This window comes from Tamandua tetradactyla, chromosome 9 (genome assembly GCF_023851605.1).
Source record: "Tamandua tetradactyla isolate mTamTet1 chromosome 9, mTamTet1.pri, whole genome shotgun sequence".
Taxonomy (NCBI): domain Eukaryota; kingdom Metazoa; phylum Chordata; class Mammalia; order Pilosa; family Myrmecophagidae; genus Tamandua; species Tamandua tetradactyla.
The window spans coordinates 2,814,715-2,837,828 of record NC_135335.1 but is presented as its reverse complement, the minus strand read 5'-3'; the positions used below and the strand labels follow the sequence as shown (position 1 = coordinate 2,837,828).

Here is a 23,114-nt window from a genome sequence, read left to right as displayed (position 1 = left end):
CGCCTGGTGGCCACTGCCCATAGATCTCCCTGGCTTGGGCGGTGCGTCTCCTATGAGCCGCGGTGGATATTCTGTTGTGGACACGGGTTCTGTCCAGCCAGGGATGTCGTTCCTGTGTGAGGTCCCATGTGTGCAGGAGGGCTGCGTGCGTGTGTGTTTGTGGGTTCAGGCAGAGAAACAGACCGCTGTGCGGTGTGACAGCAGCCGCCTTGGAATCTGTAGGACGCCCAGGGCCCTGACTGAGAAAGTCCCCTGGCCGCGCTAAGCTGCAGTGATGTGAGCCCGCCAGCTATCTGCGCAAAGGCACTCTGGGGGAATTTCTGGTTATTCCATAAAGGCCTCTTTTGTCGTGTTTCCCAGTTGTTTCCTTTTCTTCTGCGGGTATGGATGTGTATTTGCTGCTCACCAGCCACGTGGCTGCAGCAGCCCTTAGGGAGCTGGGCAGCCTGGCGCCCTGGGGACGCACCCCTCAGCGGCAGCCTCCCCCCAACCTCGTGTCCTCTCTGTGGTCCCCGACCATTCCCACAGATGAGCCTCCAGCTTCCTGCACGGCAGGGCAGCCGGCACAGTTCCCCACCGAGTCCCAGCATCCTAATGAGGAAGGACAGCAGAGTCAAGACCAGCGAGTCATTGAAGAAGCTTTTCCTTCAAGGGCATCTGATGCCTTTAAAATGAACCTATAAAACATGCGTGACCTACCTGCAAGGAGGGGAGTCCTGGTAGGGGATGGTGGTGATGGCAGCAGGGCTCTGCGAACCTGACAGCACTGAGTCATATTCACACGTACTTGAACGGAGAAGTGTTAAGTTGTATATGTTACCAGAATAAAAATTTAAAAAGAAGAATCCCTTGGATCTGCACCACCCAGTGAACCCTACGTTAAGCGATTGGCTGAGTTAAGAGCAGCTTCTAGGCACCTCTCGGAGGTGTGCAGGTTTGGCTCCAGGCCACTGCAATAATGCAAATATCACCATAAAGTGAGTCACACGCATTGTTTGGTTTCCCAGTGCATATAAAAGTTATATTTACATGATACTTTAATCTGTTAAGCATGCAGCAGCATTATGTCCAAAAGAACAAGGTACATACCTTAATTAAAAAATACTTTATGGCTGAAAAATGCTGACCGTCTCCTGACCTTAGGACATTCACCGTCTTGTTGCTAGCAGAGGGCGGCTGTGGCCATTTCTTAAAATAAGATGACTGTGAAGTTTGTCACGTCAATAGACTCTTCGTTTCATGAACTATTTCTCTGTAGCATGTGATGCTGTTTGATAGCATTTTATATATTTATTTATTTTGTTTGTTTGTTTGATAGCACCTTACCCACAGTAGAACTTCTTTCAAAATTGGCATTAATCCTATCGAACCCTGCCCGCTGCTTCATTGACTAAGTTGATATAATAGTCTAAATCCTTTGTTATCATTTCAGCAACAGTCACAGCATCTTTGCCAGGAGTGGATTCCGTCACGAGAAACCACTTTCTTTGCTCACCCATGAGAAGCAGCTCCTCATCTGTTAAAGTTTTATCTTGAGATTGTAGCAGTTCAGGCCCATCTTCGGGCTCCCCTTCTAATGCTAGTTCTCTTGCTGTTCCCACGTCTGCAGTTATTTCCACCATGGAAGTCTTGAACCCTTCAGAGTTGTCCACAAGGCTCCTGCTAATGTTGATGGTGTGACACGAATGGTGCATGAACCCTTTCCAGAGGGCTTTCTGTGTACTCTGCTCACATGCAGCCGAGGAATCACTATCACAGCTGTAGGCTTACCAAATGTAGTTCTTTTAAAATTTTTTTTATTTTAACATTTGTTCCCCCTATTATTTATTTTTATTCCATGTGTTCCTCTCATCTGTTGACAAGGTAGATAAAAGGAGCATCAGACACAAGGTTTTCACAATCACACAGTCACATTGTGAAAGCTATATCATTATACAATCATCTTCAAGAAACATGGCTACTGGAACACAGCTCTACATTTTCAGGCAGTTCCCTCCAGCCTCTCCACTACATCTTGACTAACAAGGTGATATCTACTTAATGCATAAGAATAACCTCCAGAATAACCTCTCAACTCTTGTTTGGAATCTCTCAGCCATTGACACTTTGTCTCATTTCACTCTTCCCCCTTTTGGTCGAGAAGGTTTTCTCAATCCCTTGATGCTGAGTCTCAGCTCACCAAATGTAGTTCTTAAATAACAAAATTTGAAAGTCTAAGCGACTCCTTGAGCCGCGGGCTGCAGAATGGCTCGTGTCAGCAGGATGAAAGGAGCCCTCCTCTCGTCCCCTCCATCCACTTTTGGCTGACCAGGTGCATGGTCAGTGAGCGGTCGTGTTTTGAAAGGAATCCTATTTTCTGAGCAGTAGGTCTCAACACGGGCCGAAAAATACTCAGTAAAGCACAGTGTAAACACACATGTGCATCGTCCAGGCTTTGTGTTCCGTTTATAGAGACCAGGCAGAGGAGATGTGGCATCTTCCTTAAGGGGCCTAGGATTTCTGGAATGGTAAGTGAGCACCGGCTTCAAGTCTCCAGCTGCACTAGCCCCTCACAGGGGCATCAACCTGTATCTGAAGCTTTGCAGCCGGGCGCTGGCCTCTCCTCTCTAGCTGGGAAGGTCCTGGATGGCATCTCCTTCCAGTGGGAGGCTGTTTCGTCTCCATTGAAAATCTGCTGTGTAGAGGGGCCGCCTTCATCAGCTGCCTTGGCAAGGTCTCCTGGTGAACTCGCTGCAACTTCTGCACCAGCCCTTGCCACTGCGTCCTGCACCGTCACACGATGGAGACGGCTTCTCTCCTTAAAGCTCGTGAGTTCGCCCCTGGAGGCTTCAGACTCTCCTGCAGCTTCCTCACCCTCTCGGCTTCCTCAGAGTAAGAGTTGGGGACTTGCTCTGGGTTAGGCTTTGGCATAAGGGAATGTTGTGCTGGTTTGATCGTCTCTCCAGTAAAACTTTCTCCGTAGCAGCAGTGGGGCTGTTTCACTTTATCATGTGTGTGTTCACGGGAGCAGTACTCCCAGTTCCCTTCGAGAACTTTCCCTTGGCCTCCACAGCCTGGCTACCTGGTGCAGGAGGCCTGTGTTCAGTGTCTCTCAGCTTTCCCCATGCCTTCCGCACCAAGCCTGTCACTCTAGCTTTTGGTTTGAGATGAGAGACGTGCGACTCTCCCTTTCTCGTGATCACTTGGAGGCCATTTTGAGTTATCAGTCAGCCTGATTTCAGTATTGTGTCTCAGGGGACAGGGTGGTCCGAGGAGAGGGGAGCGAGGGGGCAGCTGGTGGGCAGAGCAGGCAGGACGCACATGTTTATCGACTAAGTTTGCCGTCTTACAAAGGTTCACCCCTAGACAATTAACAGTTGTAGCATCGAAGATCATAGCTCACCATAATGGACTTAGTAACAATGGAAGAGTTTGAAATATTGCATGAATTACCAAAATGTGACGCACAGACACCAAGCGAGCGGGTGCTGTTGGAGATGTGGCGCCGGTAGGCTTGCACAACGTGGGGTTGCCGCAAACCTTCGATTTGTAAAAATGTAATATCTGTGAAGCTTGATAAAGTGGGGTGTGCCTGTCTAAAAAGGAGCTTTCATCAATTGTAACAAATGTTCCCCACCGTGCCAGGTGTGGATGAGTGGGTGGTGAATGGGGACCTGTATTTTATGCATGATTGGTCCATAAACCCACAACCTCTCTAATTAAAAAAAAGGAAGAGAAATTATACGTGACCTTCAAAAGCAGCTAGATGTTTTATTACGGTTTGGGGATTTTCTATGCTGTTAGGGCTGTGACCACCTGTGATTTTGCTGGAACTTACCTAGAGTAAGAGCTCCTGATTAGGGCTGTCTGTCTGCCTCCCCACCTCACTTAGTCCCCCTTCTGTGCCCAGCCTCCACGCATCCGGGTGTGCACACGTGTGTGCATGTACACCAGGAGTGCATACACCCCACTCTGAGCCTTTCCCTTCCCGTTGACCCAGCATTGGGAGTGCCCTCTGTCCCAGCTCATGTGTCCTCAACGGACAGGACCCCCTGCACGGCCGGTGCCCTGATTTCCTCTGACGTGTGGAGTGACCTGTCGGCCATGTCTGCAGATGCTGGGAGGCCGGGCGTAGATGGGGTGGGGGAGGCACCTCTGTGAGCTGCTGCCGGCCCGGGGGAGGGCGAAGGCACTGCCAGCCCTGGCACGGCTCAGCCAAGACCCCCAGCACCGAGCCAGGTGGGCGCACGGCTGAGTGAGGCTCTGGGCCTGCGGCTGTTTACAGAGGGGGACGGATGTGCAGACAGGTGTACCGGCGGGGGTGGTGAAAAGATGAGCTCTGTGGGCAGTTGTGTCCAAGTTTGGGGGCACCACTGCGGAACGCGGGTATAGGGCTTTAGGGGTGACAGGTATGCCCTCAGGTGCAGGAGCCGCTTGGTGGGGGGCTCAGCTGTGCCGGGCCGAGGTGGGTGGGGATCGCCGCTGCTGTGATGATACCTGGCTGAGAGCGGTCAGCCGCGGTGGGCTGCAGTGGGGCTGCCTTGCCTGGGAGGGTCCCAGCCTCAGGTCACTGTGCTCAGCCGGGGAGGAGGGGCACCTGTGCCTGGGTTGAGCAGGGCAGGGGGCACCGGGGTGGGGAGGAGGGCAGGGACTGCCCGGTGAGGGCTGGCTCTGGAGGGCTGCTGAGGGGCCTGAGGGCTGGGGTGCAGGCTGCCTTCCAAGGCAGGGAAGGACGTTGTGGCACCCCAGCCCTGCTCAGGGCAGAATCAGGGCAGGCAGCCGGCTGGGAGTGGGGGTAGGGCCAGGTGCTTACCCAGCATCTGACGGGGGTGAGGGGCTTGGGGGACTGCGGGGCTGGAGGCCGGGCTTGCCCTGCATTGCCACGGCCTTGTGCACAGAGCCACTTCTGTCCTGGCCTGTGGCGTATGCCCCACCTGGGGTCTGGAGGTAGCCTGGGTCACTGTCTGTTGCTCTGCCAAGCCTCACTCCACCTGGCCCAGGTGAGGATCCTTGGGAACTGGGTGGGCCCTAGAGTTGGCGAGGGACAGACTGTTAGCCCCAGAGGGGCCAAGTGCATGGCCAGGCAGCTGGCGAGTGAGTCTGTGCTGGGCTGCCTGTTACCTAGATGCATGCGGGATGAGGCCACGCTGTGCCTGGCTGTTTGCGTGGCGCCCAGCTCCTGCTCGCCCACAGCCCCGTGCAGTGGTTTGCATGGAGCCGTGGGGAAGTGGGTGTCCGAAGGCCAGCCCAGCTTAGTGGGGTCAGGGCAGGTGCACACGCAGCCCTGTGGAAGGAGGGAGCTTTTAGGCTGTCCTGGAACTCACTGCCAGAGCAGAGCAGAGGACAGACCAGGTGTCCGGAACAGCAGCCAGGTCGGCAGGGATTTGTGTCTCATTTCATCGGGAACGACACCTCTGTCGTCAGAGCACAGCCAGGACTGAGGTGACTCACTTATCTGCTTTCTGCCCTCCAGGTAAAGGCCAGCACGTGCAGCCCCGGTGGTCCCCTCCGCCAGGGACTGAGCCCTGCAGGCTGCGCCTCTACAACAGCCTCACCCGGCGCAAGGTAAGGGGACCTCATGACCGTGCGCTAGGGCAGCGCCGGGAGCAGCCGTGGGCTCCCCACGTGCACTTAGCAGAAGGGTGGTTTCTTCCTGAGTCCTGCCTGGGAGGCGTGTAAATCTTCATGGGCTGGCGGTGCTGTCCATGTCGCCAGGGCAGAGCTGTCCTCTGGGCAGCCACCCAGACTGGCATGCTTGCCTGCCCTGCCCGTCGGCTCCCAGGCATTGCCCTCAGCAGTCTCGGGAGCTCTGCCCAAGTGTGAGTGCTCCAGACCGTGCTAAGCCAGCCAGGCCTCGGCGGCATGGAAAGCAGACCCAGCCTTGGCCCGGTGTCCCAGGCATGAGCCATGCAGGATGAGCCACCTGCTTGAGTGTGTCGGAAGCAGAAGGAGGCTGGGTCCCTCGGTGCACAGGGCACGGCCCCTGGGACTGAGTGGTCTGAGAGATGCCAGCCAAGGTCTGATTAGATTTCTAGTCCCTGAGCTGCTTAGCATCAAGGGTGCTGGCTGGCAGGCAGGCCGGCCAAGGCTGTGACTGCAGGACCTTCCCCGTGCAGCCTGCTGGAGCTGCTGCTACACACAGGTGTGAAACCTCACTCCTGCCCTAGCCCCAGCTCCTCCACGGGTGGAAGGAAACGACAGCACCTGGGAGCACATGTTGGGCTTGATAAATACTAGCTGCTGCAGCTTTTCAGCAAAAACATGAAGTTTTGGCTTCCCTCCCCACCAGCCTGTGGAGCAGGGACTGCAGAGAGGAAGAGGCTGCAGCCTCCAGAGTCGTCTTGGCCAGCAAGAGGTGCCCAAAGACAGTCTCTTGCAGCTCCTGCAGCCGGGAAAGTTTGTGGCTCTTCCCACAATTCAGAAGGAATTCTGAATGTGTTTAGATTCTGACTCAGCCCCCCGCTGCGTATCTTCTGTCTTGGTGGTCTGGCGTGACCTTGCATTCCTTCTGATCCTCATACCTTGTCTCTAACAAAGGACGTGTTTGTCCCTCAAGATGGGAAGAAGGTGACGTGGTACTGCTGTGGGCCAACCGTCTACGACGCTTCTCACATGGGCCATGCCAGGTAGCGTCCAGCGCTGGGATCAGCTGGTTCCAGGGAGAAGCGGCAGCCAAGGGCAGGAGGAGGCGGTGGGGCTGGGTGGAGGGTGGGGCTGGGTGGAGGGTGGGGCTGGGTGGACGTGGGGCTGGGTGGAGGGTGGGGCTGGGGGCTGGATGGATGTGGGGCTGGGTGGACACGGGGCTGAGTGGAAGGTGGGGCTGCGTGGACATGGGGCTGGGTAGAGGGTGGGGCTGGTGGATGCAGGGCTGGGTGGAGGATGGGGCTGGGTAGAGGGTGGGGCTGGTGGATGCGGGGCTGAGTGGAAGGTGGGGCTGGGTGGAGGGTGGGGCAGGGGGCTGGGTGGAGGGTGGGGCTGGGTAGAGGGTGGGGCTGGTGGATGCGGGGCTGAGTGGAAGGTGGGGCTGGGTGGAGGGTGGGGCAGGGGGCTGGGTGGAGGATGGGGCTGGGTAGAGGGTGGGGCTGGTGGATGCGGGGCTGAGTGGAAGGTGGGGCTGCGTGGAGGGTGGGGCAGGGGGCTGGGTGGAGGATGGGGCTGGGTAGAGGGCAGGGCTGGGTGGACAGCAGCCAGGCCGGGACCAGAGCATCTTCGGCTCTGCCATGGGTGGCCCGAGACTTGAAAGGAAAATCAACCCTGAATGTTTTCTTCTCTTATTTTCTAAATGATTTTTTTTAATTATATAAGTAATCTATATTCATGGTAAAAAAGTGCTAAAATCCTGATTACCGGAAAGGGAAATTTCCTGTCATCCAGTATTGAACACCCTGGAATAAACCAAGACATTCTTTTCCATGTATCTGAAATTTTGGCCATCTGTCCAGCATGGGTGGGAGTGCCCGGGGGCTAGGTTCTAGGACACCCAGGCTCAGGCAGTGCCAAGCCAGATCCCGCTGGGCGGCCGTGGGGAGTAGCCGCCATCAGGGTGAAGGTCATGGGGTCCTTTCACTTGTGCATCTTTTCACAATTTGGGAAATGTTTGTTTCTCATCGTCCTAGGTCCTATATCTCCTTTGATATTTTGAGAAGAGTGCTGAAGGATTACTTCAAGCTGGATGTCTTTTATTGCATGAACATTACAGATATTGATGATAAGGTAAAGGGACTTTTCACAGTTACGTTTTAACTGCAGTGGGATTATGTGGAGAAAAAATGACTTTTGGATAATAGGTAAAATAACGTAGGGTACAGCTGGCTTAGCTTTTGACCCAACAACCACTATTTGAATCCCCTCAGTGAATCGGTGGTACAGCTTATGCAAATGATATTATGATTTATGCAGATATTTAGATGTTGGAAATCTGCATTTTCAGAAACTAAGTTGATTAAATGTTGCAGGCACTTTAGCAGGTTATTTTCTGTGTAACGATGTAGGAAGCTGAGGCATCCTTCTTTCCTTAAGCATCAGAAAGATCACGTTAAAATATTCTCAGCTGAGCCAGAAATCTGATAAAGATAATATCTGAACTATGTAAAGATCTCCTAAACTCAACAACATAAAGACAAAAAACTCAAAAAATGGGCCAAGAGCTCAAATATACATTTATCCAAAGAAGATACACAAAAGGGCAGGAAGCCCACAAAGGACGTTCAGCATCGTTAGACATCAGGGAGACGCAAGTCAAACCACACTGAGGCTCCACTCCACGCCCGCCAGGCTGGCTCCCCCGTTCTAGTCTGCTCGCTGCTGGAGCGCCACATACCAGAAGCAGAACGGCTTTTAAAAGGGAATTTAGTAAGTTCCTGGTTTGCAGTTCTAAGGCCGAGAAAATGTCCCAATTAAAGCAAGTCTATAAAAATGTCCAATCTAGGGCATCCAGGGAAAGATACCTTGGTTCAAGAAGGCTGATGAAGTTCAGGGTTTCTCTCTCAAGTGGAAAGGCACATGGCGAACACGGTGTCATCTGCTAGCTTTCTCTCCTGACTTCCTGTTTCATGAAGTTCCCTGGGAGGCATTTTCCTTCTTCATCTCCAAAGGTCATTGGCTGGTGAACTCTGCTTCTCATGGCTATGTCGTTCTGCTCTGCTCTCTCTGAATCTCTCGTTCTCCAAAATGTTTCCTCTTTTATAGGACTCCAGAAACTAATCAAGACCCACCCAAATGGGTGGAGACATGTCGTCACCAAATCTAGCTTAACAACTGCTCTTGATTAAATCACATCTCCAGGGAGATCTAATTACAGTTCCAAATTTACAATACTGAATAGGGATTAGAAGAAACGGCTGCCTTTACAAAATAAGATTGAAACATGGCTTTTCTAGGGTCCATGCATCATTTCAAACCAGCACAGCTCTTATTAACAAACTGGGAAACGCTGGCGCTGGTGAGGGTATGCAGTGGACTCACTGCATCATTGCGGTGGGGATGTCAGCGGTGCCACCGCGGCGGGAAGCAGTTGGGTAGTCCCTCAGAAAGGGGAGTTTAGCATTACCACGTGACCCACTTCTAGGTTTGCACCCAGAGGATCTGAAGGCAGGGTCTCTGATGGGTCTTTGCACACCCACGCTCATAGCAGCCTGATTCACTATAGCCAAAAGGGGAAACAGCCCGAGTATCCACCGTCTGATGAATGGTTATACAAAATGTGATCTAGCCACGCGGGGGAGTATTATTCAGCTGTGGAAAGAGGAGTTCTGATTCCTGCGACAGCATGGGTGAGCCTTGAGGTCACTGTGCTGATGAGAGAAGCCAGACACGAGGACGAGCAGTGAATCATGTCGTGTGAAGCAGCGAGGACATGCAAACCCATGCGGGCAGTGGGTTACAGAGCATCACGGACAGGGGCCGGTGGGGGTGGGGTCAGTGTGCCAGGGGCACAGGGCTTCTGCTTGGGGCAATGGGAGAGTTTTGGGAAAGGATGGAGGAGACAGTAACACAACACTGAATGTCCTCAACACTGCTGAATTGTATACTTGACAACGGTTAAAGTGGGAAAATTCGGCATTGGGGTTGTGTGACCCCAATAAGTATTTTTTTAGCAATGCATTTTCCGTGATTTGGTGGCATGGCCCTCGAGCCTGGCTTGCTGGGGCCGGGTGCCCGCAGCCGCGAGTCCGAGACGCTTCTCTTTCTCATGCTCTCGCAGATCATCAAGAGGGCTCGGCAGAACCACTTGTTTGAGCAGTATCGGGAGAGGAAGCCCCCCGCGGCGCAGCTCCTGGAGGACGTGCACGCCGCCCTGAAGGTGGGTCCCCCTGGGCTCCGAGGCCATGCACAGTCACTCCCGTTGCATGCTCGGGGCCACTGTGTGTGTCCCCGCATCCTGTCTGTCCTCAGTGGCTTTTGTACAGCGTGTGGAACTAGACTCTGTGCCATCAGGATGCACCCGAGTCTCCATGGAGCTTGGCCCCTGGCCTGTGAGAAAGTCCCCAGGGAAGTCACCCAAGCAGGGGGTGGACAGGTGGTGTCCTGCTCCCACCAGGAACTGGCAGAAGGGTCACTGGCCCTGAGTGCCCACCTGCCCCACTGTTCCCCCACAGTGCCAGGGCCACCCCCAACTCAAATGTTTACTTCTGAAAAGGTACACGCGCTATGCCAAGTTTCTTGGAATGGTAATATTGTAAACTGTCAGAGGCACATGAAGAAATTGGTCCTCTCCAGTTTTATATTTTGAATAAGCAGTGTTAGGATGATGTACTGGCATATGCATTACACAGCAAGACTAGCGTACACTGTTGTTTTGTCTTTAGGGGTGAGCGATATGCAGTTTATTTACGGAGGAAAAGGAGGTCTAAGGTTGGGGCTAAGCAGTGTTGCAGGGTCCCAGGGCTGGCATGCGAGGTGTTCGCCTTCCACGGGGGTGGCGGCTGGGCCTGCACCCATCTGTGCAAGCACATCTCGCACCACGGGTGAGCAGACTCGTGTAAACCTCAGGGAGCCTTAACACTCCACCCTCCCCCTTCTCCCATGGGAGAAGCTTTGCACAGAGGGCGTGAGTGCCCTCCTACCCGAGGTTGTCCAGGGGCCTGTGTCTGCAGAGGCTGCGGGGAACGCGGGGGAAGCCAGGGCAACACTCTCCCCCATTGCTGTCGTGGGGCAGTGGGGACAGCAGGTCTCTAAGCCACTGAAAATGGCCTTTGCAGGCGGGGGGCCTGGCCAAGCAGAGTCTGACACTCCCACCTCCCCTCGTTTTAGCCGTTTTCAGAAAAGTTGAATGCGACAACGGATCCCGATAAAAAGCAGATGCTCGAGAAGATGCAGCAGGCCGTGGCGCTGGCCACTGAGGCGCTGGAGGGGGCCGTGTGCTCCCGAGTGGCTGGAGAAGAGCTTGACGCCCGCGTCCAGGTGAGGTCCGCAGGGCCCTAGAGGTGGCTGCGCCAGGTCACATTCAGTAGCCCAGGGTGGCATGCGGTGGGGACAGCCAGCCGTCCAGCTCTGCACGGCGGGGTCAGGGACCCCAACCTGCCCCCAGCTGCCCCTGCCTGCCAGGCTCCTGGCCCAAGCGCATGTCCTTTGAAGCAAAACCTTGAGCCCCCTCAACAGGACTCGGCTGCAGGGACCCCACTTCTGTTACCCGGAACATGAACGGTCCTTCCCAGACCAGGCTCACCCCTGGAGCTGCAGGGTGTGCGGGGGCCTGGCACATCTGCTGGCCCCCTGGCCGCTGTTGAGACGGCTGTCCGTGGTGGGGACAGAGGGCCCCGGGGCCCTGCCTGGCATGCGGGGTTCTGGCCTGGCCCTGGGCCCGGCAGTGGCCCATCTACTTTACGCCCGCGCCCCCTGCTGCGCGCCCTCTAGTGGAGACTCGGGAAAGCGCAGCCGGGGAGTGAGGTGTGCAGCGCCGGCCCAGGGAGGGTGAGAGCAGCCCCTACCCAGCCCCCCGCCGGTGCCTGGAGCCCCAGTTCCCTCGCGCTTTCTCTTTGTGTTTGTGTTTTTTTGGTTCTTATTTAATCAAGATGACATAAAAGTTTGAAAGTAAGTAGAGGAGTTAACATGATTTTAAAAAGACTTTTTTAAGTGAGGAGGCCTTCTCTGAAACAGTAAGGAAGGAGATGGTCATACAGGTCAGTCAGTGCGTCATCTGATAAGACAGAGTCTTTGTCATGTAGGCAGGTGACGCAGCTGGTTGAAAACCTTTCCTAGCTTCTCACTAAGAGCAAACCAATAATCCAAGAAAACATTGTCATTTTGCAGGGAAAGCCAAGTTCTTGTTTTGTATGAAGGTCCATCCAATAAGAAAACTATTAAAAATCTTAAAAAATTATAAAATCTTAGCCAGCCTTAACCACTGTCTATGAAATTCACTTCCAACAATTGACTTCTACAACTTTTTACTTCTACCCATTTGTCCTGCACGCTCCTGTTTCTCATTCTGCAGCAATGAGTTATTTTACTTCAAGGGAAAAGTTCTCTCTTTTTCCTTAACAGAAACACTTCCTCCGTACTTTACATAAATATCTTAAATTACCAAAAAAGATCTTAGAATCAGTCTTCAAGCCAGCATCCTATAAAACACATTTATTCTTTTTTGTGAAAAATAACATATATACAAAAAAGCAATAAGTTTCAGAGCACAGTGCAACAGTTAGTTTTAGAACAGATTTCAGAGTTTGGTGTGGGTTACAATTCCACAATTTTAGGCTTTTACTTCTAGCTGCTCTAAGACACTGGAGACTAAAGGAAATATCAATATAATGATTATGCAACCATGCTCATTTGTTAAACCCGACCCTTTCTGTATAACCCCATCATCACTTTTGATCTTTCTCCCACTCCTGAGGGGTATTTGGGCTATGTCCATTCTAACTTTTTCATGTTGGAATGGGCTGTGGATAATATGGGGTAGGGAGATGGAACTATCTGATGTTCTGGAGAGGCTGGGCCCTCTGCGTTTCAGGACTTACCTGGTCCAGGGACCCATCTGGAGGTCATAGGTTTCTGAAAAGTTACGCTAGTGCCTGGAACTTATATAATGCCCCAACTGTTCTTTAGGATTGGCTGGAATTGTTTTAGTTGGGGTTTGACAAGTTATAGTATATACTAATGACTAACTGAAGCTTGTGTCAGAGGGACCTCCAGAGTAGCCTCTCGACTGTATTTGAGCTCACTCAGCCACTGATACCGTTCCCCCTTTTGGTCAGGTATGGCATTCTTGATCCCGTGGTGCCAGGGCCAGACTCATCCCTGGGAGTCCTCTCCCACGAAACTTTCACCCCTGGAAATCATGCCCCACATAGGAGAGAGGGCAATGGTTTCACTTGCAGAGTTGGGCCTAGAGAGAAAGGCCACATTTGAGCAACAGAAGAGGTCCTCTGGAAAAGAGGTCCTACCTATAGGTAGGCTAAGCTGCTCTACTACATACATAAGCTTCACAAGAGCAAGCCTCAAGATTAAGGGCTTGGCCTACTGATTTGGGTATCCCTAATATTTGACACAGTATCAGGGGTTTCCCCAGTAGTGAAGTTTAGTAGTTCCATATTTTTTCTCCCACCCCTCAAAGGACTTTGCCAGTACTTTTTGATTGTCTGCTTAATATGCTCTGGGATGCATCCAGGCATTACATTAAGCTATACAGGGTTAAAGGCTCCCACTCTTATTCTGTGCTCCCTGTATTTGGATTGTTAAAATGATCTATCCTGACAGGTTGAGTTAGATTATGTGCCACAGAAAACGTAGGTTCTGGACAAAGTAAACCTTTCTTCCTTTGGTCTCGAAAAATAGATGAGGTTCTAAAATATAGACAATGTTTTTCTTACTCCTGTATTCTGAATTACCTTAATCTCGACCTGATCAGCTTCAGTCTTATCTCTAAATACCAGGTTACACATGTACAAAACAGCCTCTCAAAATCCAGAAATAACAATCACCTCTGCGGACTAAATGTGATTCCCCAATTATGTACCCCTGATGTTGCTGTGGTACTGCTGATGTTTTACTGCTAAAAATAGCCCATAGCATGCAGTAGCAGTTTTCCCCTGTACCCCAAACTTTGTGCAAGATTCTTATCTTTGCAGTAGTTCATGCAAGAACTTATTTATACTTACATTGTTAATTGGCGGGACATGTAGGTCTATACAACCCCTTTCAATCGTGTTCCCCTTCAGTATGGCGATATTACTTACAGACCCACTGGAGAACCACCTTCGCTCCTATCTATTCCCTTACACTGGAGTTCAACCTCATTTGCTAACTGTTCACCCATCTCTAGCTTCCATGTATCACTAGATTTTCTCGTTGGTTTTTATCCCTCGTGGTCCCCAGACAAGAGTTTGCTCTGCTGTGCCCCCTCTAGGCTTCGCAGGCCTGTGTCACGTGCATGAGGTCCCCGGGTCTCTGGGGATGGACTTTTGCACCCCGCAAGGTCCAGCCATGCCGTGGCCACTGCTCCCTTCACCCTCCCTTGTCCTGAGGATGCCCCCAGCCCATCTTTACCCATTTTCCTGTGCGGGGCTGTTGGGTTGTGTGGCTGCCCATGAGACCACTGTGGGTTCTTCTGTGTTGGTCTCCCCAGCAAGGGGAGTCTCAGGTGGGTCTGGGGGTCCCCACAGGCTTCTGGCGTTCCCCCTCCCAGGAGGGCATGCACAAAGCACACTGTCCCCTGCAGCCATCACAGCAGCACCTGTTGGCCCAGGGCAGCCCATGGGGGCCCAGCATCCCGGGATTTTATTGGTGCTGGTCACACAGGCACCCGCTGCCTGGCAGCTACCCAATTCCCCATCTCCCAGGAGGAAAGCGGGGTTCAGCATAAAGCACATTGTGCAAACTGCCTGCCGGCTCAGAGCCTCCTGGCTCATCCACCAGGTCTGTTATGAGGTGCCAGCCCGGGCAACCCTGCAGGCAGGTGCTTCGCAGGTGACAGGCCCTTCACAGGTGGCAGGTGCTTCGCAGGTGGCAGGCCCTTCACAGGTGGCAGGCGCTGTGCAGGTGGCAGGCCCTTCACAGGTGGCAGGTGCTGTACAGGTGGCAGGCGCTGTGCAGGTGGCAGGCCCTTTGCAGGTGGCAGGTGCTGTACAGGTGGCAGGCACTTCACAGGTGGCAGGCGCTGTACAGGTGGCAGGCCCTGTGTAGGTGGCAGGCCCTTCACAGGTGGCAGCGCTGTGCAGGTGGCAGGCCCTTCACAGGTGGCAGGTGCTGTACAGGTGGCAGGCGCTGTGCAGGTGGCAGGCCGTTCGCAGGTGGCAGGTGCTGTACAGGTGGCAGGCACTTCACAGGTGGCAGGCGCTGTGCAGGTGGCAGGCCCTTCACAGGTGGCAGGCACTGTGCAGGTGGCAGGCCTTTCACAGGTGGCAGGCACTGTGCAAGTGGCAGGCCCTTCACAGGTGGCAGGTGCATCGCAGGTGGCAGGCCCTTCACAGGTGGCAGGCCCTTTACCGGTGGCAGGCGCATCGCAGGTGGCAGGTGCTGTACAGGTGGCAGGCGTGTCACAGGTGGTAGGCCCTTCACAGGTGGCAGGTGCTGTACAGGTGGCATGCGCTCTGCAGGTGGCAGGTGCTGTGCAGGTTGCAGGCCCTTCTCAGGTGGCAGGTGCTGTATAGGTGGCAGGTGCTGTGTAGGTGGCAGGTGCTATGCAGGTGGCAGGCCCTTCGCAGGTGGCAGGTGCGTCGCAGGTGGCAGGCCCTTCGCAGGTGGCAGGTGCTGTACAGGTGGCAGGTGCTTTGCAGGTGGCAGGTGCTATGCAGGTGGCAGGCCCTTCACAGGTGACAGGCGCTGTGTAAGTGGCAGGCCCTTCACAGATGGCAGGCCCTTCACAGGTGGCAGGCCCTTCACAGGTGGCAGGTGCTGTGCAGGTGGCAGGCTCTGTGCAGGTGGCAGGCCCTTCACAGGTGGCAGGCCCTTTGCAGGTGGCAGGCACTGTGCAGGTGGCAGGCCCTTCACAGGTGGCAGGCGCTGTGCAGGTGGCAGGCCCTTTGCAGGTGGCAGGCGCTGTGCAGGTGGCAGGCCCTTCACAGGTGGCAGGCCCTTTGCAGGTGGCAGCCACGGGCCGCTCCTACTTCTGAGTTGACACCAGCTTGTTTTCCCCTGTGGTTAGGCAAGTGTGTCCTCCCACCAGTTTTGGGCATTCTGTTTATTTGCATAGACGCCAGCACTTTCCTTCTGGCAACAGATTGAGTGTAGAATATAATGACTGAGGTTTGACTTGGCATTTCCATGAGCTCTAAGGAGGCTGGGGCCTTTCCTTTGCCAGCTGGGGTGCTTCTGTCTTCTGCCCCCACTGCTGCTGGCTGGTTCATCTTTTCCTGGTTGGCCTGTAAGCGTTCCAGGTGTCCCAGCTACTCGGCTCCCGCCGTTTAAAGGCGTTACGAATCCTTTCTCCCAGTTTGTGCTTTTCTTTTCCCCAGCAGAGGGTCTTAATTTTCATGTAATCGAATTCATCCACTTTTTTTTTCTTCTCTTTTATACGTGACCCTTGTGTCTAAAGAATTTTCCTACCCTGAGACATAAAAACAGTCTCCTAGATTTTCTTCTGAAGGTTCTCAAGCTTTGTGGTTCATGTATAAATCTCCAGACCCCCGAGAATGAGATTTTGTGAGTGGGGTGAGGAGGGACGCAACCTCCGGCTCCCCACAGACCAAAGCCCTCCCTTCCCGAGCGTTGGGCCGCCGTCCCTGTCACTTGTTCGATTTCCATGTGTGTCCAGGCGTCCGCCCAGGCGGCCACCTCCATCCCGTTGGTCCCGCTGCCTCTGTGGGACCCTCAGGCCGACTCAGACCCTGGGATCCACAGCCTCCGCGGCCCGGCCTTGTTCCTTGGCTGAGTTTTGAATCCTCCCCTTGTGGAGGTCCAGGCAAGGCGCTCAGTGGTGGGATTTTAACTGGAATCGTTGGGAGATCCGGCGCTGGGCTCTGGCGGGCCCCTCTGCTCTCTCCTTCTGTTCTGTCCATTAATTCTGCCCGTCGGTGCCTCCTTCCTGTTCGTTTGGGCTTGTTCTGCCCTGCTGTCACCCTCCTTAAATCGCACCTCAGCTACTTGCCGGTGCAGCTTTTAAGGCCACACCTTCCCCTCTGTCATTTCTGCGGCTTCCGCTAATTCTGATAGCTCTCAGCTCCGAGCAATATTTTATTTCCAGTTTGGTTTCTTTCTTTCTTTTTTTAGCCTAGGAATTATTTAGAAGTATGTTTTTAATTTCCAAACATATGAGATTTTTCAAATTGCCTTTTGAAATTCACATGCAGCGCAGTGTCCAGTGGTCAGAGACTCTGGCCTGCATTGGCTGCTCCGTGAAGTGGAGACACCGCCACGGCCCTCATGTGCCGGGTTGGGGAACAGTCTCCCGTTCCTGAGACTTCGTGTTCTCTAACTATTGGGTGCAAAGTTCTACAGAGTGGTAAGAGCAATTTCAAGGCTAGAGTGACCAAAGAGGATTGACCCATTTAGTGACTAGGCTATATTGGGGCAAGTAAACATTGAAACACTGCCACAAAAAATTTTATTTTCACAAAAGCAGAAAAGTAACTGTTGTATAGGAAATCATTACATACTAATGATTTGGAATTCCTAAAAAAAAAGTAATCTATGTAATGTCCAATAAATCAAGCTTGTTAACCCCATTGTTGATATATATTTTTGTGTCTACTAATGCTTCTGCCTTTTATAGTTTTTGTCCATTTTCCCCTATGCTTTTTTGCTTTTATAAATTTTGAGGCTATTTGATAAGCATATTCCAGTTCAAACTAGGTGTATCTTCCTGGTGAGTTAACCCTTTACTGCTCTTGTACCACTCCAGACGTAATCCCCACGCGCACTGGGTGACCGACCTTAGCCTGGGAACCTGCCAACGCCCCCCTTCCCTCGCCTCCTGGCCCCCCACCCCCTTTCCCAAGGAAACCAGGTGCCCAGACCTTGCCTTTGTCCTCCTCTCTTCATTTTTGCATCCCTCTGTTTCAGGAGTTTCTCCAGCCATGGGTGCATGCCTGGAACCCTTTTCTCAAATCCGGTCTTAGGTCTCTGTCCTTGCCTGGCCTGCTGGGCCTCTGTGGGATTCTTTCTGTCCTCTTACTTTATTTCCGGTCACCTTGCTCTCCTTTCTATGCTTGGTTCCCCCTTTCTGGCCTTCGTGCTGCTCATTCCTGTCCTTGCCGTTGCTCGTTGAGACCTTTCTCTGTCTGCCCTTCCGGCGGCCACCCTGGGAGCTGCCCGGTCGTGTGTCTCATCTCACCCCCTTGCCCAGGCAGTTCATGGCTCAGAACATCACAGCTCAGAACATCGCAGCTCCGTCGAAGCCCCCAGCTATCATGCTGCTGGGCCCAATGTTCTTTTTATTAATTTTTAAATTAAAAAAAAATATGACAGCAAACAGTAACATTTTTAACATATGATAGTTCTGTTCTACGTATATAATCAGTAATTCACAATATCATCACATAGTTGCATATTTCATCATCATGATCATTTCTTAGAACATTTGCATCAATTCAGAAAAAGAAATAAAAAGAAAACAGAACACAATTCATACATGCTATACCCCTTATCCCTCCCTCTCATTGATCACTAGCATTTCAAACTAAATTTAATTTAACATTTATTCCCCCTATTATTTAGTTTTATTTCATATTTCTACTCATCTGTTGACAAGGTAGATAAAAGGAGCATCAGACACAGGTTTTCACAATCACACAGCCACATTGTGACAGCTGTATCATTATTCAATCATCTTCAAGAAACATGGCTACTGGAACACAGCTCTACATTTTCAGGCAGTTCCCTCCAGCCTCTCCATTATGTCTTGAATAACAATATCTCCTTCTCTACTTAATGCATAAGAATAACCTCCAGGATAACCTCTCAACTCTGTTTGGAATCTCTCAGCCATTGACACTTTGTCTCATTTCCCTCTTCCCCCTTTTGGTCGAGAAGGTTTTCTCAATCCCTTGATGCTAAGTCTCAGCTCATTCTAGGGTTTTTCTCAGTCTCTTGATGCTGAGTCTCAGCTCATTCCAGGATTTCTGTCCCACGTTGCCAGGAAGGTCCACACCCCTGGGAGTCCATGTCCCACGTAGGAGAGGCAGGGTGGTGAGACTGCTCGTAGTGTTGGCTGGAGAGAGGGACCACATTTGAGCAACAAAAGAGGCTCTCTCAGGGGTGACTCTTAGGCCTAAATTTTAAGTAGACTTGACCTATCCTTTGTGGGGTTAAGTTTCATATGAACAAACCCCAAGACTGGGGGCTCAGCCTATAGCTTTGGTTGTCCACACTGTTTGTGAGAATATCAAGAATTCAACTTGGGGAAGTTGAATTTCTCCCCGTTCTCACCACTCCCCAAAGGGGGCTTTGCAGATACTTTTCCACTCACTGATCAAATCACTCTGGGATTCATTGGGGCATCACTCTGGACAAACCAGCAAAATCTCATGTCCTACCTGAGATTCCAAGTACTTAATGGCATTCAATCAAACTATCTACATAAGTTATATTAGGAAATGCACTAGTCAAAATATAAATTTTGTAACAAATAAATATTTTTTGCTTTAGTCTCACACAGAAGGTGACATTTTAAAATATGAATTGCCATCTATTTTCAGTACCCTGCAATAATGACATTCCTTTGTTCTTCCTCATGCAAAAACATTTTTAAGATTGTACCTTGTACATTTCGCTATTATTATACACTCTAGGCATTCCTAGATTATACCATCTCAATCTTTAACATCTTTCTTTCTGATTTCATTTATGTCCCCAGCCCTCCTCCCTCTGTCATTCTCACATGCAACTTCATTCAGTGTTTTAACATAATTACATTACAGTTAGGTAGTATTGTGCTGTCCATTGATTTATCAGCTTTTAATGTTTTGCCGCATTTGTTAACTTGTTCTGTCTGTCCATCTGTCTGGCTGCATTTGCCATCTGTCCTTGTGTTGACCTGTTTCCCAGACACCTGAGGCTGGCTGCACACCTGGGGCCCTTGAACACTTAGCACGTCCACGTGTGTTCCCTGAGAACAGGGCGAGCCACGTGTGTGACCGCAGCGAGTGCAGCTGCCACTCTCGGGAGCTCCAGTGTTGATCTGAAAAGCGCTGTCTGTGTCCGTTTGTTTCACTTGACCCAGAGCCGTCCTGGGCCCGTTCTCCTCCGTTTGACTCAGTCCAGGACTGTGCATCGCATTTAGTGGTCATCACCTTTTTAGTCTCTTGTTTTATTATTTTTTTTAATTGTGGAAACATCTGTGCAACTTAAAATCTCCCATCTTGGGCCCTCCCAGGAGCCCTGCCTTGTCCTCCTGGTGTGGTGGGTGTGGGGGTATCCATGGGGTTCCCCTGCCCCCCAGCAATGGGCAGCAAGTCCGTTTTATCCAGAGACTCACCCGCTGTGCTGCCGACACTGCGGGTACCTCCTATCCTGCGTCCTCGCCATCCCTACCACATGCCTGCCGCTGCCGCCCGCCTCCCTGACCAGCCTCCTCTGTCCTGGCCCCTTTGTCCCCCGGTCCCTCCAGCCATCCACAGACTTCCCAACTCTTCTGGGGTCTGGTCTCCTATCCAGCCCAACATCCCTGCCTGCTGCTGTCCGTTCACAGCTGGAAGCTTCGAGTCCTCGCGTCGAGCCCCTACCCCAGGTCGGGGATGGACGTGGCCCCCTTTCGGCCTCTGTGAAGTCAGCAGGGCTGTCACACAGGGCTGGCAGCATCCCAGCTCGGGTGGGCGAGCGGGAAGGGCTCCCAGTGGGCAGCAGGGCATGAGGCCTCCGTCTCCCCGGCTGTCCGTTCTCTGGGACGTGCCGAGTGTGTCCCTGCCGTGTGTGTCCCTGCCCACCTTCTGCCCCGACCGGCCCCCGCGGAGGCCCAGCTGATGCGCCACTTCTTCCCAAAGCCCACCAAGCCCTCAGCCCCGGGGTCTGAGTCCTCAGCCCTCTTGGGCCTGCTTCTGGGGGGGCTCTTCAGCCCCCCGTTTCCAGGTGCTGAAATTGTCTGGGTGTCGCCGTCCCTAAGCTGTGCCCCGACGAGGCACTGACTGCAGGGGTGCACTGCGGAGCCTGTGGCCGAGTTCACCTGCCCTGGGCGTCGCGGGGGCACCGGCGGGAGCGCGTGTGTGCTCAGGCCCGTCTCTCCCTCTGCAGGGGTTGTTGGAGGGGGCAAAGGATTTGCTTTCCGAGTGGCTGGATGCTAGGTTCGGCAGTGAGGTGACCGATAACTCCATCTTCTCCAAACTGCCCAAGTTCTGGGAAGAGGAGTTCCACAGGGACATGGAAGCCCTGAACGTGAGTGCCCCTCCTGGCAGAGCTGGTGCATGCACGGGGCGCCCGGGTGCCTCGCCTTACGGGTGGCCGCTGGGCGGGGGGCTCCGGAAGGGGACCCAGCAGGCCTGCCCCCTCCTGCTGCCCCAGGTCCTGCCGCCGGACGTCCTGACGCGGGTCAGCGAGTATGTGCCGGAGATTGTGGCCTTCGTCCAGAAGATCGTGGACAATGGCTACGGGTAAGTCGAGGGTGGCGGGGGGCGGCAAGCGCCCCCACTCCCGATGGGTCCTGGTGGACGGGGGCAGGGACTTCCAAGCAGTGCTCGCCACCCACAGCAGGGAGACTTCTCTGCACGCCGGGCGGCCTGCTCTGCCACCTCGGTTCAGGGTCTTTCTATAAACAGAGCCCTCCTGCCGCTGCTTTCCTGTTAGTTCCCGTACAACACGATGTGTGTAGGTGTGGGCCCGGGCTCTGAGCTCAAGGAAGGAAGGGGACTGGGGCCCCTTGTATGCAAGCCTGTCCCTTGAGCCCCAGGAGACTCCTGTCTCAGCTCAGGGCCCACCCAGGGCCTGGGGAGCCCCAAAGCCCCCTGCAGACTCCTGCCTCAGCTCAGGGCCCACCCAGGGCCTGGGGAGCCCCAAAGCCCCCTGCAGACTCCTGTCTCAGCTCAGGGCCCACCCAGGGCCTGGGGAGCCCCAAAGCCCCCTACAGACTCCTGCCTCAGCTCAGGGCCCACCCAGGGCCTGGGGAGCCCCAAAGCCCCCTGGAGACTCCTCCCTCAGCTCAGGGCCCACCCAGGGCCTGGGGAGCCCCAAAGCCCCCTGCAGACTCTGCCTCAGCTCAGGGCCCACCCAGGGCCTGGGAAGCCCCAAAGCCCCCTGCAGACTCCTGTCTCAGCTCAGGGCCCACCCAGGGCCTGGGGAGCCCCAAAGCCCCCTGCAGATTCCTGCTACAGCTCAGGCCGGGTGGGGCCTGGGGATCCCTGAAGCTCCCAGCAGACTCCCGGTATGCAGGGCCCACCCAGGGTTGTCAAGGACAGTGTGAGATGGCACACACCCCAGGTGGTATGTGCAGGCTGAGCTCGCAGGAAGAGGTTGCTCTGGGCTGGGACACTCCAGGAGTGCTTCCTGGAGGCAGTGGCCAGGCTGGGTCATGAGGGTGAGCAGACTGTGGGCCAGCAGAAAGTGGCAAGGGTGATTGATGGAGGGGTTGACTGTCACCAGAGGTAAGGGAAGCATGGAGCTGCCCTGCTGTGTGGTCACCCTGCCATGTGGTCATCCTGCCATAAGGTCATACCACTGTGTGGTCATCCCACTGTGAAGTCACCCTGCCATGTGGTCATCCTGCCATGCATTCACCCTGCCGTTCCCCCACCTTGCCATGCGGTCACCCTGCCATGCCCCCAGGTGGACGTGGTTGGACTGACTGCCTCAGAACCACCGAGCAGCCAGACCCTGAAGGAATTGAGGCGAGCAGGACCAGAGAGGGGCAACCACAGATGCAATGATGACCCTTCTGTGTTTTCAGATTCTTTCCTAGGAAGGGTTTCTGAACTTCTTGGATCTGCTATAGCTTTGCCCCAATTTCTGTTTTGTTTCCCAGCTACGCCTCAAATGGGTCTGTCTATTTTGATACGGTGAAGTTTGCTTCCAGCGAGAAACACACCTACGGGAAGCTCGTGCCCGAGGCAGTTGGGGACCAGAAAGCCCTTCAGGAGGGAGAAGGTAACCGCAAGTCAGCAGAGGAAAGGAGAGAGGAGATGGGGGCGTCCCATCTGCACACCCACGAGCGGGGGAGGTCCTTACCTGCCGCAGTGGGGTAGACCGAGGCAGGCCATTGCTTAGATCTGCTGGTGCTTCCTTCACCTAAAGGAGTGTTAGGGGTTTTCAATACGAAGACCATGAAATGGGTTATTTTTAAAAGAGCAAAAAGAGAGTGAATCCAGTGCCCTCCTGGAAAGCAGAGTAGCCAGGGAGTGGGTGTGGGTCCCGCTGGTGCCCTAGGAGCAAGCCCCCCGAAGGCCAGGGTGAGTTGTGTGCCGCCTGACAGACCCTGACAGCAGCTCGTGCCCTGCTGGGGCCACTTGCTTCAATGCAGACGCAAGGTGTCTTCTGGAACTGATATACTTGTCTTTCGTAAACGCCTCCTCCATTTTTATTCGTAAGGGGACTCAGGGGCACAGCTCCAGATCTCTCGGGCTTCCAGCTGCGCAGACCACAGGGCAGCGGTGGCTTCTGCCTGGCTGGGGCAGGCGCTACGTATATCCCACAGTGCTCCTGGCAGGTGGTTTGGCCAAAGAATGGTCATCCTTTCAGAGCGAGTAGATTCACCTGTGGGGCTCTGTGCTAAAGAAATGTTAGAACCAAAAGCAAAATGGCACGGAAACTCTGGGAGAAGATGTGCAGGTGGA

At 53.5% G+C, this 23,114-nt stretch overlaps 1 protein-coding gene across 1 annotated transcript in view; it reads left to right on the top strand.

Moving 5' to 3' along the window:
* CARS1 (cysteinyl-tRNA synthetase 1) overlaps positions 1-23,114 on the top strand; it is a 73,121-nt gene that overhangs the window by 8,471 nt on the left and 41,536 nt on the right. The window contains exons 2-9 of the mRNA XM_077115392.1: positions 5,453-5,544; positions 6,517-6,605; positions 7,596-7,692; positions 9,683-9,781; positions 10,732-10,881; positions 20,587-20,727; positions 20,854-20,942; positions 22,307-22,428. Of these exons, the coding sequence (XP_076971507.1) occupies positions 5,453-5,544; positions 6,517-6,605; positions 7,596-7,692; positions 9,683-9,781; positions 10,732-10,881; positions 20,587-20,727; positions 20,854-20,942; positions 22,307-22,428 (879 nt within the window). The remainder of the gene's footprint in view (positions 1-5,452; positions 5,545-6,516; positions 6,606-7,595; positions 7,693-9,682; positions 9,782-10,731; positions 10,882-20,586; positions 20,728-20,853; positions 20,943-22,306; positions 22,429-23,114) is intronic.